The following is a 17,696-nucleotide window of genomic DNA, read 5'->3' as shown; positions in this document are numbered from 1 at the left end:
TTTCTGCAAAAGATTGTTTCTGGTTTCTACCTAAGGCAAAATCTGCTTCTTCTTATTTCCCCACATTCAGAGGCAGAAAGAGTGCTTCACTGGATATCTAAAGACACTGGCACTTTTTCTGCGTAGAGCAGGTTATTTCAGAAAGTGCCCTGGCTTGTTCTTCTGTTGTTCAGAGGGTCCTTCAGAGGGCCAGATGAGCTTCACAGCATTTCAACAAGTGGGTGTCTGCTACTGTTAAAATCTGCTATGCTTTAGCCCATATGCCACCATATGACTGCATGAGCACACTTGGTGAGAGCTGTAGTGATGTCCCTAGGTTTCAGCACACATGTCCCTCTATCAGAACTCGGCAGTGTGGCTATCTGCTCTTAGTCTTCCACCTTTGTTAAAGATTAAACATTATGTCTTAGATGTCAGCTCATAAGAATGTCTCATTTGACATTGCAGCTTAGTGCTTTCTTTGCATGACTTTACTTGTGCCTGCTGCCAGATATATTCGCTTGTGATCTTTCCCCCACTTATGTGAATGCACAGAGATGACAAACGTTCTTTAAGTAGCCATCTGTGCACTCCCACAGACCCTCTTTTTCTGCAATAGGTGCTGCAGAACTGAGTGGGAAACCACAGCTCCTCCTCTTGGCATGTTTACTACCACAAAGGCCTGAAAGGATGAAGGACTTCAGCTGTAAAAGCCTAGCTCCAAATTGTTCTGGATTAAGGCTTTGTGCAGGCATGGAACCCATTAGTGTGACTGCACAGGTAACCACTTGAATAGCATCAGTTGCTGGTGAGCAGTTTTTTCCACACATGTTTTCATTTGTTCTCTTTGACAGTTGCTGCTTGGGAAGAAGAAGAAGAAAGTGGTCCCTGTTGCTGAGGCAACAGTGCTGATGTTTGTATTGGGATGTAATACAGAGCAACAACATCCTTACTCAAATATCGATATCATTCCTGTACACTGCATTATTATCAATGGGACATAACATTTGTGTGTACACTCTCAACATGTAGAAGTATCAGCCTGGTTGCCTTGGCAACAGGGCATAGTCCTGTTTCTCCTCAACTCTTGTCCCTTTGCATATTTTTAAAGTACCTCGTTTAGAAAGCTAATGAATCCTCATGTTTTTGTTCTCGATATCTGTAGTTAGTGTAAGTACCCTTTGTTTTGGATATTTAGATATCTGTGGGCTTCAGACATAACAGGTGATACATGTGTTCTGCTACAATGATTAACAAACACATAGAAGTCACCAAGAGATGCCTCAGTCACCAAGTTATAGACAAGTATATATAAAGACCAGCACTCACTTATGATTCTGTGAGGGACTGCACTAGAAAGCAGGTTTCCTAGGTGCAGCAATTAGAGAGCTGGGAGGGAAAGAGTTAACTCTTGCTTGGAATAGAGAGCTTGAGTGACAGGCTGCTCCCTATTCTCTGATTGGTCAGTTAGAGCCAGCCTTCAGGATGACAGTTGGTTTCTGACAGGATTGTTCAGAGAGAGTTTGTGAGCGAGTCTGACAAGAATGGTCAGATAGGTTCCCCTCTGGAGTGAGGGTAGAGAAATCTTTTGCTTTAACTGTAACATCACTGTCCTGAAGAAGAATTCTTAGTATAAGGGTCAGCATAAGCTGATGGCTGCTTGACACAGACACTATAGAACTGGGATGGTGTTTTGGCATGGGTGATTTGGTAGTATGTTGAGACTTCGTTTCAAGCCAAAAAAAAGAAGAGTTATATATTCTTAGGAGAAGATTAATTTTCCTGCCCAGTTTCTAAAGGGGGTTTGACTTTGAGGAGGACTCCAATCTGTTGTGAAGGGGAAACAGTTGTAAACTAATTCCAGGAAACCTGAGCTGTCATAGGAAACTCTGTGAAGAAACATTGTGGCTGTAACTGATGTATTAAACACCTCTCACTGTTAAGAACCAAGAATATAAGAAATCAAGCTTCAAGGAAACTATTTTGCCTGCTATTCAAAGTGTATTCTGTACTACCAACAAAATTTTACCTCGGCTCTTCCATTCACTGAAGACAATTAATCCCTGCCTGTAAATAAAGGTATTATTTCTTTTTGAAAACTTGGAGAGCAGATGTCATCACGCCATTTTTTGGTGTGCGATGTCCTGCAGGGATCCATTCTCTCCCCAATGTTGTTTAACATCTGTATGTGCCCCCTTGCTTGGGTGATTTGTAGCTTTGGGCTGGGCTGCCATCAATATGCTGATGACACCCAGCTGTATCTGTTAATGGACAGCTGACTGGATTTTGCACCGGATGCCTTGGTTCAGGTCTGGAGACTGTGGTGACTTGGTTGAAACAGAGTCACCTGAGATTGAACCCTCTGAAGATGGAGGTCTTGTATCTGGACCATGGGACGTTGGGTGGGAAGATCTGGCTCTCAGCCCTGGACAGATTGCAGTTGATGCCTGCGTTGATGGTGAGGAGTCTGGGCGTGACCTTGGATGCCACACTTTCAATGGAGGCTCCAGTCTCAGCAGTTGCCACGTCTGCCTTTTTTTGTCTTCAGCTGGCCAGGCAACTTGCCCCCTACTTCTCCTTCCATGTCTTAGCCACAGTGATCCATGCAGTGGTCACCTCCAGACGGGACTACTGTAACTCGCTATATGCAGGGATGCTCTTGGACCTGACTGAGGCCTGACGACGTCCCTCTCTGACCACCCTGACTGCCATGCTCCTACCATGCTGCCCTGAGAGCAGCTGTTCCACCTGTATTATTGGCACTTTATAGTTCTAGGACAGCCTGTTATGTATTGACCATCTACCCCCCCATATATGAGCGACCACACATGGTTAAGCCGCACCTCCACCTCTGTCAGATGTTATATGGTTTTTATAGGGTGAGCAGGTGTTTTATTAGAAAGCTGTGTTAATTGATTGTGATTTTATCTTGTATATTTTGTCTTCTGTTGTGACCTGCCCTGAACCCGCTTGCGGGGAGGGCAGGATATTATTATTAATAGAAGAGTAGTAGTAGTAGTAGTAGTGAGCAACGATGCCATATGTATTTTGTTATGTGTTACAGTTTTAAGTGTGTGTTTTAAATTTGTATCTAAATATTGTTGTTAGCTGCCCTGAGCCTACATGTGGGGAGGGTGGGATATAAATATAATAAACTAAACTAAACGTTATACAGTTTCCAGTGCCATTTCCAACAAGAAGGAAGACAGCTCCTACTTCTCCCAATCAAGTTCCTGAGCTGGGCTCAAAAGCCAAAATTATATCTGACTGTCAGGGTGGGACAAACAGACTTGCAAATCACAAAGATTAACACACCCCTTGGGGGCTGCTCAGCTAAAGTAGGCAAATTGAATTTTGTTGGGAAAATCTGCCTCATCGCAGGGGGAGTGTGTGTGTGTGGGGGGGTCCATTATACTCCCCAAGGAAACAGGCAGGAAGGATGTAGTTGGTAGAATATCTGCACTACAGGAGAGAGGGTGATTGTACCTTCAATTTGGGGGGAATATCTCCCTGATTTCATTTCTTTGCCTGCTGCGATAGAAAGCTGCATACCATGGCCTGTGTGCAATCTTCAAGTTATGTATACTCTTATGGATTTGTGTTTACCACATTTTCCTGGAGTGTTTTATGGTAGCTGGGACTGAAAATAACGAGATATTTTTGTACCTCACATCCCTTGGAAATGCCTGTTGTGTTGTCTTTTTAAATAAATATGCTTTTTTTTTTGCTTTGATTAGTCAGTTTAACCTCAAGGATTCAAATGCTTGTTCAGCCATAAACTACTGGGTAGCTTGACCAATCTCCCAATTCCACACTTGACCAGTCTCTCAATTCCCATACCCATAAGATGGGGATATCTGGAGGGTGACTGGAAGAGGTTTTGAAAAGCACTTAAGGTTTTTTTTATCATATTTCCAAATACGTAGCCTATTTCTTTCATACTCAGATGGTCAGATTTATTGAATTTCATGTGCTCTAGTTAGAAAACACTTTGAACTGCAGTTCAAATTCAGTAATAATGACCTCATACCATACCGGCTAATGGGAGTGAAGTTTTCAGTCTAAGCCTTTTCTCTCCCACTCCTCATTAACTGACAAGAGCTTGATGCTATTAAATCAGGCTCATTCTTGCAGAATTACCAGGTTGGTAATATTTGAACCTACCCCTGGACCAGCTGCTGTCAGTTTGTTTATATAAGAAGGAAGAGCCCCCAGCATCAGCCAATGCCAGCTGGGGAGGGAAAAAATGAAAAGGCCATACTAGTGGTATCACATGGGGGAAGACTACAGCTCAGGTTTATCCCAGACCGTCTTTAGAGCTTGTGCTTATTGAAGGGGAGACCAAAACAGTGGGGCATGGCCTTGGCCACATACTGGAATGCTTTCTGACTCAGGTGCGGAAGTTTGTACTGAATAGATGAAGACCTGCCAATTGTACAGCAGCATTATGCACAAGAATAACATTGGGATGCGTTCAGCACATACTTTTGCAATGAGTAATGCTGTTATGCTACTAGGATAATGAGTCTTAAGGGCCTTAGTGTTACATTTTTGCTACTCTGTAGGTGACCTACTGCTTTGTGCAACTTTCCTGTGGCATAAATTGGAGGGGGGCTGTACTGTCACATATGTCACCCCTGACAGGTCTGAGAAAAAACAGTTCTAAGATTTCCTAGTGGGTGTACCCAGTCAGAAGCTGCTCACGTACATCTGCTCATTGTCTTCTTGGAGCATTGCCCAGCTTTCTCTCTCCCATATACATATACCTTGCTGATTTCAGCCATTGGAGTTGCGAAAGGAAGGTCTGTGATGGTGAGCTGGAGGTCTAATCCAGTTTCCTCTTCCACAGGATGATTATTATTGTGGGGATAATAATGTCTTTGTAAACTGCTCTGAGTGGGCATTAAGTTGTCCTGAAAGGTGGTCTATAAATTGAATGTTGTTGTTGTTGTTATTATTATTATTCATCTTCATCTGAAGAAGAGAGCTGAGACTCACAAAAGCTCATACCCAATGTTCCCTCTAAGCTTTGCAGTGCTGTGAGCTAAAAATCTACTTTGTGAGTCGAAACAACAACTTTCATTAAAGTTTTGAGTGACCTCCTTTTTAAAAAAAATTACAATTGAATTATTTTGATTACAATCAAAACAATTTAACAATAAAAGCCATCAGGTGAGAGGCCACAAAAATCAGAGTATACTTCTGTATAAAAATGGATATGTCCATGCTGATTACAAAGGGGTAGTTGTATTAGTCTGTTGCTGCAAAATAAAGCAGACACACAATGGCACCTTAAAGACTAGCACGTTTATTTCAAGATGAGCTTTTGTGTGTCAGTGCTTACTTCTTCAGCCTCCTGCGCCAAGGCCAAGTTAAATGATGCCTCCACCATGGTGGCAGCTGAGGCGCTACCTCCTCTCCTCCGCTCTCTGGGGCTGAGGGGATCCTAGCGATTTCAGGCTTCATGGGTCAGGCCAGACCCGATCACTCAGCTCTGCTCTGTTCCCCAGCTAGAGAGCCAGCAGTGGCTGGAGGCGCTCTCTGGCACCCCCCTGGGGGCCAAACCAGCCACAGCCAGAAGGGAGCAGAGAAGTGGGATGAGGCTCGATCCCTGCTCCTTCCCTGTAGGGCCTACCTGCAGATGCTGGCTGAGTGGGAGGGCGGGGCTGCCTGAGGGTTAGTATCTGTGAGCTACATCTGAGAAGCTGTGAGCAGAGGAGTCAGAAGCTGTGAGCGATTGCTCACGTGCTCACATTAGCGGGGACACTGCTCATACCCCACCATAAATTTTGTTAGTCTTATAGGTGCTACTGGACTCTTGATTTTTTCTACTGCTACAGACAAACTAACACGGCTGCCCATCTCGATCTATGTCCTTGAACCCATGGGTCACCATACCAAAAAGATTGGGAACCCCGATTCTAAACTGTCTTTCTGTAAACTGAGAAATGAAACAATGCAAGGTGATCCTGCTTGCTGTTACCTTTAAAGAGGCTTCATCAGGAGCAAAATCCTGTATAACGTGAGAAAATTTGAAAATCCCTCTTCTAGGCCTCTTCTACTGGACTCTTTTCTATGGGACTCAATATGGTGGCCTTAGGGTGGTGCTAGTCACCTTTCTGTAGAGCAGAACTTCTAGGCTCCACAGTTGGTAATAAATCCCACTAGCGCAATACATCTTTCACTGCGGATAACTGGCTTTTTTGATAGTCGTAAACATTTATCATAGGGGAGACTGGTTGTGGAAATTTCCTGTTTGCCATTGTAGATTTCATTGCAGATCTCAGGTTGAAAGGCGTATCAGGAGAGACTTGCTGAAACTAAGCATGTATGTGCCTGACCATTGTCTAGATGGGAAATCTCTTGGGTAACATCATGAGCACTGTCTTGAATTCCATGCTGGAAAAAGATGGTATATAGGTACAATCAAATAAATAATACATAAATAGAAGTTTTATTATGCTTCATCTTAAATACTTAGATGAGAGATCTTAAAAATACATTAGATACACCAAACAAGTAACCGGACATATTGTTAGACGTGCAGGCCAAACATACAGAATCTGTTTTACGATGACTCTTCTTTGGAGTCAGAGTACTGTTTTTTTCCTTTCCAAAAGTCATATGTAGTAATGTGTTGGATTGCCAAAGTAACAATACAGGCTCTACAGCATTCCACCATGTTCCCTGCCCCTAAGGGAATGTCTGTGCTTTTCAGAGATAGCCAGAATACATTTCCCAGACTGTAGATAGTAAGATAATTTGGGGTGTTTGGGTTCTTAGTGATGTTTACTTCTCTGAGTCACATATCCTGCCCTCAGGAACTGCAGAGGATACCTCAGAATTTCATACTGTACATGTTTTATTTAGCCTCCTTTGCGTTCTCTGAAAGCCAGTTTAACATACTTGTTATATCTTTCTGTCAACAGAAACCTAGAAAAGTCACTCCTCCAACAGGAGAAGATTCTCAGAATGGCCTTCTCCCTCCTGGCTGGCAGAGTTATATGTCTCCCCAGGGCCGCAGGTACTATGTGAACACTTACACCAACGGTAAGCTTCATTTTGTTTTCTCCGTTTATGTATTTTATTTTGATAGTATAACATCCCCAAAATGTAAGCTGGCTAACAAGTCAGTAACTATATTATAAATCATTGGTACCAAATAAAAATAAGTTCATATTGTTAACTTGGTTAGGGTTTTATTGAACACTTAAATCCCATATAAAGAAAGGTATGTGTATATGTATCTTTTAAAAAACAAACCACTAAGCTTAAAAAAATGAAACTACTATGAGAAATGGCTAGACATCTCTTTAATTTTTCATTTCAATTCAGTCCTGTTTCATGCATGGATTTCTTTTGTTTTTCCCTTGTACTCTCAAGTGACCAAATAGTCTTAATTTGGATTCTATAGAATGAAAAGTTCACTTTGTTAGAGAGGCCAACTCCAGGGAATGTAAGTTCTTAAAAATTTTAGGCAAGTGAATGTAAGCCTGCAATTGAAGTATTCTGCTACTGTGGTAGTCAGGAGTTGCTTTTTATAGTGGAGAAATCTATTGTGAGCAGAGCTTAAAAGCTTGCATTCCCTGGGCACCTTGCCTGGATCAAATAGTGGTGCTTCTTTCAGTTCTTCATGAGTTTTCAGTACCTTTACATTAATCCAGGTTAGCTCTTTATAAGCACAGGGACAACTTTGTTTCAGAAATAATGGCGGATGAAATGTATTGTGGTCTTCTAATGTAATGGATGCTGGGTCAGCTGAGTAAACTTGGGAGTTCATATGCTGCAGAGAAGGAAGATGCATAAAGAGACTAGGGCAAGAACATGGCAGAAAAAGCTGTGGCTGCATCATCGCCCAGGTTTTTGGGGGTGTTGGATTTGTACATATAGAAGTAACGATGAACAGTGTTTAATAGACCTCACTACAGATTCCACATTAGGCTCTCTGATCATATTTGCACGTATCTCCTCCCTTTGAACACCGTTGAAGGCTACAGCAGGAAATATCAAGTGTTTCATTTTTCTCGACTTCTTAGAAAGTAGATGTTTGGGTTGAGCTGGGGTTAAAACTTCTCATGTGGAATGGTGTCCTAATTGTACACAACTTTCTTTTCAATGTTTCAGTTTTCTTTGCATTTTCCTAGGCTTGCCATCCCCCTGCCACCAGTGGGTGTTTCCCTTCTCTGGTCAGTTGGCCAGTGGAGGAAAAATGGTGGGAAAAGGTGGGGGAATGTCAGCAAGATCCCTGCATGCTGACATCGCTCCCTGTGCAACTGAAAGTGATAGCAGCACATCGCCAGGGAATGCCTGGAATGCTCTGGTATTTGGGGAAAACTCTATCGTTAGAGTTAAACCATAGAGTTTTGCCCAAATACCAGAATTTTCTCAGCAGCCCCCAGTGATGCACAGACATCGCTTCCTGGTGCATGAAGAGTGACGTTGGAGTATCATGAGCCCCTTTGCAACTGGTAAGCCTGGTTGCCGGGAGGTGGGGGGAACCTGGTTACCCTACATATTCCTCTACTGCTTTGCATTTTCCTCTGCTCTTTGAAAATGGGTGTGGTACTGATAATGAACAAAGAATTTTGATATTGCAATGTTTGACAGACTTACTGAGTAACAACCAAAATAGGCTTGGCATACTGAAAGCCTCAGTTTGTTTGGGCGCTAGGGGGAGCTGATGGCTTTTTTTACATATACCTGGGCCTAATTAAGGTGTGTCACATGAGAACTGTGTGAACGTTTTATTATAACAGGTAATGTTACTATTTTCCATAGGACTTTGTCTCAACTTTATGGTATTGCTCTGGATGGGTTACTCTGTGTATATTGCGACACTGTTATGTTTTGTTGTATTTGGGTGCTTGCATCTGACACTCAGGGGCCGTATGTGTATTCATGGTAGAGAGTGTCATCAAGTCGTACTTGACTTACGGCAACTCCTCCTACAGTTTTCAACGCAAAGAGACTAACAGAGGTGGTATGCCATTGCCTGCCTCTGTGTAGCAACCTTGGTCTTATTTGGAGGTCTCCCATCCAATTACTAACCATGGCCAACCCTGCCTAGATTCCAAGATCTGATTAGTATTACTTGGGCTATCAAGGTCAGGGCATATGTGTATTAGGGGTGATAATTCAATTCACAAAGGTTAAACGGATAAGATTACCGGCTTACCTTTGGAGGGGTGAGGGGTTAAGCTGCTGAAATAAGGAAAGTCTGCAGCAGAATTGTGGTGTTGCAGAACTAGATGCATCTTTTTGAAATCTGTGTTTCCCTTAATAATAAAAGACATTTGGGAATTCTTGTGTGAGGAAGATTTGTAATACATCATACGTCCTTTCCCTACAAAGCATTTTTCTTTGTGGTTTAGTAAAGCTTCATAAGACTAGAAACGGCAGACTGTTGATTCAGACTCTGCATAAATGTGCATTGCATGCAGTCAGAATTTTTAATTGCCTCATAACAAGATACTAACTTCAGGGTTTTTTTCTGTATCTGTTTCTGACTGGGCTCTTTTGCCAAACGTTTCTTGAATCAATGTCTCCTGAACTTAGAAAAATGTCTGTGTAAAACTGTACTCTTAGCAGCTGCTCCCATTTTCTGACAACACACATAGATCCTTATATTGTCTCCCTCATATGACAGAGACCTAGTGCGAGATGACAGTTAAGCTAGTCATGTTCGATTTTTTTTCCTGGAGTCCACGGCAAATCATTTGTATTTTTAAAATAAGGAGCCTATTTTAATTTGCATTTCAGCTTGCCTTGTGATATGGTCCTGTGGAAAAATGCCCACCACCTAAGAATTCACCCCAATATTTCAATCAATTTGACTATACTCTGTGTGTGCTCAGGAAATCCAGCTGTAAACTTGTAGCTGGCAGAAAAGGGGGGGTTGGGGGAAAGGAGCCATCCAAGTCCAAGCACAGAGCACTCAAGTTTTTGGTTATGTTAATGAGTCTGGCTGAAGGAGGATAATAGTTTATTGTCCTCACACCCTGCTGGAAGGTGACACCTAAAGGAGACAGTGAGGGAAGAAGCCAAGCTGCTCAAGTATATTTTCATTATAAATTCTCTGGACTCAGGGAAGAAGCTCTCTTATTCTTCTATCCTGCCCTTGACTTGGGGAGGACAAGCCACGAAAGACTAACCTTTTTAGTTATGGGCTTCTCCATCTTGTCCATGCAGCAAGAGACAATGTGGTGAAGTCTCAAAAAAGAGACCAAGGTAATGCTGAACTTTAAACTGCTGCGACTTCAAATGTCCTATTTAAACATTGTTTATGATGTACCAAGTGTAGGGAACAGGGACTGTTTGTTTTCACCTTTTCCTTGTACCCTTGCTCAACCTGAATGCTTGAACATAACATTTTTAAATTAAGTTTTACTGGGGTATATGGCAAATTATTTGTATTTTTAAAATAAGGATTCGATTCTGATTCACGTTTCAGCTTGTTTTCTGATATGACCTTGTGGAGAAATATCTTCCATCCAAGAATCCAGCCCAGTATTTCTATCATCATATATTTTAAATGCGCCGAGTCTGATCTGTGGAAACACACCATTCCTATTTGGTCTTGCTGTCTGAAATGTGGTGACAGAGAGGGGCAGAGGGTAAACTTGCCGTCCCTGGAGCATGATAGCTTGGAATTGCTATAGATCTCGTGTTAGCTTATAGGAGTGAAAAAGGCAGGTGCAGTGATTCAGTGGAGCCTCTAAACAGCAGTGCAGGTAAAGAGTTTTAGATAAGCTACTCATTTTGCAGAAAATACTCGGTGAGTCGCTGGTAGGAGCAATTCCTACCCAATTTGTTTTTTGCATCTCTTGGGAGTGAGGGGAGGGAGTTACCAAGTAGATATTTAGGATGGTCTCAAAGCTTTTCAACCTCCCAGGGACCCCCCCAAAGTCACAGGGAAGACTTGTGAGTCCTTTCCTTCACAGCGTACCCCCCCAACCTTCATAGTCACCTAGTATAAAACAGAATCATGGAGAAATTGTTTTAATTTGGAGTTTCGGGCTGTACACAACCTTCACATTTAGTTTTAAAAAGTTTTTCTCTCTTAGCAGGTGGAAGGACGTCAGTTGTTCTCCAGCCTAACCAAGCGATGCTTTAGAAATGCTAATGGCCTCCCTTGCCAGAGACAATGAAATAGCCAGTTCATACCTCTGACCTGCCCCCCATGGGCACACCTCTGTCTTACCCGCCACATCTAGGAAGGGACCTAGATATGGGACATTTAAGATGCTAGAAGGCATTTCCCTGGAGATTTCAGGAAAAGCTTCTTTAACCCACAAGGAGTGGGTCAACAGAGATAATAAAACTACTTGGCATGGATGGGGAAGCTTTTTCTTTTGGAAGGGGGCTGTTTCCACCCATGGAGAGCCTGCCTTAGAATAAAATCAGCTAGGGTATGTACAGAGTGAGGGACAGAGGAATCGCATGTTTATAACTCTTTTTTTGATTTCTTTCTCAATCTGTTGCTGTGCTGAGAATATGTGTGTAGATATTTTATTTTTAGTAAATGCTTCCTAATTTTGAATGCTAGTAGTAGACACCCAGCATTTGAACACTCTATTTAAAATGGGCACCAGGAGAAAGGGAGTCAGTTGGCAAATTGCTAATCCCCCAGTGGGGCAAAAGTGCAGTAAACTGTTGCCATGGAAACCAGTTGCTGGTTAACAGGAGACATATGAACAAGATAGGGCCTTAGAATGGCAATGTAGGGAGAGGAAGCTGGGTGCTCTGATCCCCTCTGGATAATTTTTACAAGGGCCAGTTGGTGGGTGTGGTACTGAAAGAGGAAAAGAGATCCCCCTACAAGGGTCAGGAAAGCCGGGAGAGTGGCGCAGTGACTTGGATGGCTACTGGTGTGTTGACACTAGGGTTGTCAGGTCCTCTGTCCTCCCAACAGGAGGTGGGGGACCCAGCACTTATCTGCCCTGTTGTTAGTTGCGCAAGTGCAAGGTGTGCATGCTCCTGGGCTTGTGTGATGATATCACTTCCAGGAAGTGACATCATTGCATGGGCCGCAGCCGCCCCAGGGAGCACTCCAGCGCTCCACAGGGGGCCAAATCAGGCCCGAATCAGGGTGGATCAGGCCCAAATCATGCTGGATTCAGGTCGATTCAGCGTGAATCAAGCTGCTGCAGAGCGTGGGAGTCCCCTGCACTCTGCAGCAGCCCAATCTGGGACAATTTGGGCCTGGATTGGGCTGCTGCGGAGCGCAGGAGCGCTCCCGTGCTCCACAGTGGGCGAATTTGGGTTTGATCTGGGCCAGTTCGGGCCTGAATTGGACCTGCAGGAGCACACTGCCCCTCCCAGAAGTGTGCCCCCAGGAGAGCCATGCCTCCCCCACTGGCCAGGTAAGTGGGGGGGAGATCCCCAGTGGGGGACTGGCAGACCCTCGTTGACATCTTGGAGGGCAGGACAGAGCAGTGCTCATGGGTCTGTGTGGTGTTCTGTTACAAGAATCTTTTGTATTCCAGATTTTGCTTCCTTCACATTCACACGTGTGACAAGTTTTTATATTGGCCTTTCAGTAGCAACAGTATTTGTGGAATGCTGGGTCTCTTGTAGCTTAACTTTTTGCAGGTATTATAATATTATAACTGGTTACTCTAAGGTACGTTGAGAACAGACCTGGAGAAAAATGTCTTGTCCTTTTAATATAGGTCTAAAGTTTGGAAATGTTCTAAGTTTTTATGGCATGGAGATAAATAACATCTCATTAAGCCTCTATTAAAGTGATCAGCTTTTTTCTCCTGGTAGCTGGAAACCCTCTCTATGGTTTTGGTTCTTCTCTCATCACACACAGTGGGGAATGGAGCCAAGTTTTTTTGATGGAAGAGCATATCTATTCAAAATTCAAATACATGATCTTACGGCTTATGGATTTTAGGGCAATTAGGACACAGCAATATGAAACGTGTCCTCACGGTAGCCAGGCTGGGTGTTCAAAATGGGCACCAAAGGTCATGTAATATATTGTTTAATTGTAAATACATTAAATAATGTGTTATGCTTGTTAGATTATTTAATGTTTTGGTTTCGATGTAGAATAGTAAGGCATGTTTTTAAGGTAGCAAGTTGAAGAGTCATACTTTTGTTTGGAGGATTGGTGAGAGCAAAAAGCCACGTAGAATGGGACTGTTGCAGTTTCTCATTGGTTCTGTGCTTGTTGCCTAATTCCATGAATCACATTCAGTCTTCCAATACTGCTTTTCAGCAGAAGTAGAAAATCAGAGGTGTGTGACTCCGATCATGTACTGAAGATTAGATAGGGGTAAAATGAGAATTTGGAAGTTCAGCAGTGTTTTTCAAAGTCCACAACACTCCTAACGCACCCCAGATGTTAGCAAACACTACACAGGGTTATACTTTTAACAGTCTATCAATGTATATCAAACTTCCGCTCCAGTGACCTTTTTGAATTGTGCACTGTTAGTAATCAGAACGAGGCAATAGTATTCAGGATTGGCATCCTTCCTTGGGCTGTCAAAATGGCTAAGTAAGTAACTGATCGTGGTGCAAAGAAGAATGGACAATATATCACTGAACTGAACTGACTTGCACGGTTTTTAAAAATATCTTTATTTGGAAAAAGAGGAAAATTAAAACAAGCCTCATACAAATAAAAATAAAAGTATTACAACTATGAGAAATCTACACACAAGCATCCATAAAAGGTTTCCAAATATGTAAAAATTCGTCCAATATTGATAAAGTTGTAAGGTCCTCAATCCATTGAAGTATGGGAGGTGGGCGTTTGTCACTCCACTGTAGTATAAGTCTTTTGCAACAGTAGGGGCATGGAGGATCCATTTTCATTGACCATTAGTTAGATTCAAGGATACAAGTAGATAGTTTAAAAGTGCATGAGCATCTTAAAAAATCAATAGTATTTGAATACAAAATTAATATCACTTATATCCTCGTCCCCAAATGATCGAATAACTGGACATGCCCAAAACATTTACTTAAAAGACATGTCCTGTAGGTTATGATGCCAAAAATTAGGCCTTTGCTTTGTTCAATACTAAAAAGGTGTTGTGTCCAGGATACCCTGAACATAATTTTTTGTTGAATAAGTTACAACTTAAGACCCAGAAAAGTTACAGATACAGCAGCTAAGGCCTTATCCCATTGCTTTATCAAGACTGAGCAATCTAACTCCTTATTCCATTTGTACTTGAGACTCTTTATATCCTATTTCTTTAACTGACATCAAATATTTATAAACAAATGTCGTAAGTTTCATTTTCTGCATTGATATAATGAGAATATCCAAAAGTGGAGGAGTCTCTGAAACAATCAATGCTGTAGGGCCCTATTTGGATACAAATGTTGTAGTTGTGAATATTGCCATTTAGCAAAAGTTGACAAGTCATAGCTAGGCCTTAGCTGAGAAAATTGCAAAAAAAATTCATTGTAGCCTATCAGTTGATCCAAAGTAAAAATCCCACTATCTGTCCAAGCCTTCCGTGGAAAAGATTTCCTCCTGTTTTTAAAATCTGGATTGGTCCATAATGCTGATTTAAAATGTAAAATGGGTGAAATTGATATTGTTATGACATTATGCACCACAGTTCTTTAACTACAGAAGTCGTTGGAGGAACAGGATCGGACTTGTAGTTTGAATGTTGAGACAAAATGAAGTGCCCATATTCAAATGTTTGTTCATTCAGCTATACATTTGACATCATCAGACAGGATAGACCTTCTCTAAAACTTTTGCATCGGTGACCTGAACTTCAGCTGATTAAAGAAATGTAAAGCCAAGGCTCAGATTTTATACCAGTAGGGGAGTTTTATTAGTTTAGTATAGTTTAGTATACATCTTGTATTCTCACAGACCTTGGGCAGTGAAGCCAGTTTCTCAGAAATTAACTGTGGCTACAATCTTCAACAATGCAGAGGAGTTAGCCGTGTTAGTCTGTAGTAGCAAAATCAAAAAGAGTCCAGTAGCACCTTTAAGACTAACCAATTTTATTGTAGCATAAGCTTTCGAGAATCAAGTTCTCTTTGTCAGATGCATGGTTTTGACCCTCAGTTAAATTAACAGTTTGTTCATGATCAGAAACAGAGATGATCAAATTCAGAAAGCAAAATCTCTGACACATAAAATACTTATCACAGTTCATAAAAAGAGCGCCTGAAAAATATACTTGTCTTCCAGTATTTGTACTGAGAAGGCAAAAGGACTATCAATTAACTCTAAAATAGTGTTCTTGACTTTCAAACTGGATCATAAAAATGCCAGTTGAGATTCAATGGCAAGTATAAATAGTACAGTAAAATGTTATAGTATGGTTGTATTCTGCTTTGATCTTAAATTTTAAAGTATAGTTTTGCAGTTCATAATGAATTTAGCATATTCAAACAACGTAATACAGGAATTCTATGTATCAATTTGGTGAAAAATAATGTCTGCTATCTGGTGTAAACATAAATGCAGATACTAGAAAAGGAAGAACATGAGCAAATGGTGCATGTTAAAGAGTTTTTTCTAATGAAGCTTTAACCGTTTTTAGATGCTTACCGAAATGGTAGTTGGGTTTCCTAACAGTTATAAATTTAAATCTTGTCCCTTGCTTGGGAGAGGACAGTTCTCCCACGACTGAATGTGCAAACTAGGCCTTCATAAATATCTGCTGCATTGTAGCAGCTTACAGTGTAGCAGTTTTGTTCATGGGGAGACCCAGTGCTGGAGAACTGTTCTCAACTAGATAAGAGTATGACATTGGCTTGGCTTTCTTGTGTCTGGAGGCTAGGGTTGCCAATTCTGTTTTCAGAATTTCCTGGAGATTTGGTGTTGGTGCCTGTAAAGGGCAGGGTTTGGGGAAGGAAGAGTGCTTGGCATGGATACGATGCTATGAAGTCCACCTTCAGAAGCTGCTGTTTCCTTCAGGAGAACTGATTTATGTCACCTGGAAATCAGCTGTAATTCCTGGAGGTCTCCAGCTCCCACCTGGGGGTTGGCAACCCTACTAGTGGGGGGCTGTAGAAAACGTCTATAAAGATGAGTCATGCTAGTGGATGAGTAATCAGGCCCCCACTCACAACAATTGTGCTTTATGGAGGGCAACCCCTTATTTTATAGGGAACAGCCTAAGTATAAAGGTACTGGAAAATCCGTATCGTAGAGATTTCAGTGGGCTTAGACTAGCGTAACTCTGTTTAGGATTGCACTGTTATTTACTTGTAATTAAAACTGATAACTCGCAATTAGCATGACAGGACAAATGGTTGATACCAAGTTACCAATAACTGTTGGTTAGTTAAAATTATGATGATGAGCCACTAGAAAAAGACAATAAAAAAAATTTAAAAAAGCTTTCCCCACCTGTTTTCAAGTCTCCAGTGAACTGACAAAAGGGGCTTTTTAAGGCAAGGAATTCCTTGGGAATGGTGTCTTGTGTGTCTCAAGTAGCAGTGACGCCTAGAAGAGGTCTCATTTGAAGAATACAGTATCCTGGGAGAAACATAGGCGCTGATTCAGGTGTATTGGGCCTAGACTTCCTAGGATTTCAGAGGCTGAATACTTTGAACTGAACTGGAACCAAGCAAGGAGCTCGTACAGTGATTTCAGCACAGGTACAACATGTGCTCAGCACCTTGTCCTTCCTTGCTAAGAAGCTAGTTGCTATCTGGACCAGGGATTGCATCATCGTAGAATATCTTACTCTTCAGGTAACATTATAAAGGACACTTTTAAGGGGATGGTCCCTCTGTTGTTCCTGAATAAATAAACCTTCATACTTTTGGGAAATACCTGATTTAAGGCTCACTATCTGCTGTTGGTGAGTGGCAAAAATTGCAGGATGTTTTTCAGATTCCATTGCTAAGTCATTGAAAGGAAAGTTTTTGTAGTTTTTTTGGCAGAGGGATGGGTTTCTGGATCAGTTCTTCACAGCAGGCAATGGGTGTTTAAGCTGGTTGAAAAAGGAAATCTAATGCAGTTTTTCCCCCTTGTTAATCCAAGGTTGTTTCAAACTTGGCAGTGAGGAATGGTCTAGAGCTTTTTCTTTGACATAGGACATAAATCCAAGAGGATGAAATATATTGAAGTGTTTGTGCTCCACAAAACTTTCTCCAAACAGGAGATATTTTTCTTTCATATCCCGTATATACAAAACCAGTGAAGTCAGCAACCAAAAATCCTTTTTATTTCTAGTACTTTGTTGAGGAAGAATCACATTCTTAACAAAATCACAAAGTAAAGATGTCTCAAAATGGGCATTTTATTCAGTGGTACCCTTTCAAAAAATTAGCACTCATGACCTCCTGGTGTGTTGTGCATTTCTGTGATTTGACAGTAGTTACTCTGTGTGTGTGTGTGTGTGCATGTCTGTGTGTATTGTAGGGAAGAGGGTGTGACTAATGGGCCAATGTAAGCCCACAAAATTCAGATCTAAATCCAGGCAGGGATCCCAAATACAGCAGCTTTGTTCAGCTGTAAAGGTTCAAGGGGTAAATATTCTCTGAATATTCCGTGAGAGCGTTGAACTCTCCAAAAATGTTTGTCTATATAAAAAGATACTTCTAATCCTATCCTGATCCCTGAAAATATTTTCTTCTTCACAATTTGTGGCTGTTATTCCCTTGTAAAGTGAGCTAGTGCCGTAGAGCATCGGACTTGAAAAGTGAGAACCTGAGCTGCGACCGTGAAGCCAACGTTGTAGCCTCGAACAGGTCAATAGTTCTTAGCCTCACTTTCT

The 17,696-nt window shown here is 41.7% G+C and overlaps 1 protein-coding gene across 2 annotated transcripts in view; it reads left to right on the top strand.

Annotated features, from left to right (window-relative positions):
* The window catches only part of GAS7 (growth arrest specific 7), a 142,701-nt gene that overhangs the window by 56,558 nt on the left and 68,447 nt on the right, over positions 1 to 17,696 (top strand). For both annotated transcript variants that reach the window (XM_054978841.1, XM_054978842.1), the window contains exon 2: positions 6,909 to 7,029. In XM_054978841.1, coding sequence (XP_054834816.1) covers positions 6,909 to 7,029 — 121 coding nt within the window. The remainder of the gene's footprint in view (positions 1 to 6,908; positions 7,030 to 17,696) is intronic.

This window comes from Eublepharis macularius, chromosome 4, assembly GCF_028583425.1.
Source record: "Eublepharis macularius isolate TG4126 chromosome 4, MPM_Emac_v1.0, whole genome shotgun sequence".
Lineage (NCBI taxonomy): Eukaryota > Metazoa > Chordata > Lepidosauria > Squamata > Eublepharidae > Eublepharis > Eublepharis macularius.
Note: the sequence above shows the minus strand (reverse complement) of the source record. Positions and strands in the feature narration are given on the sequence as shown.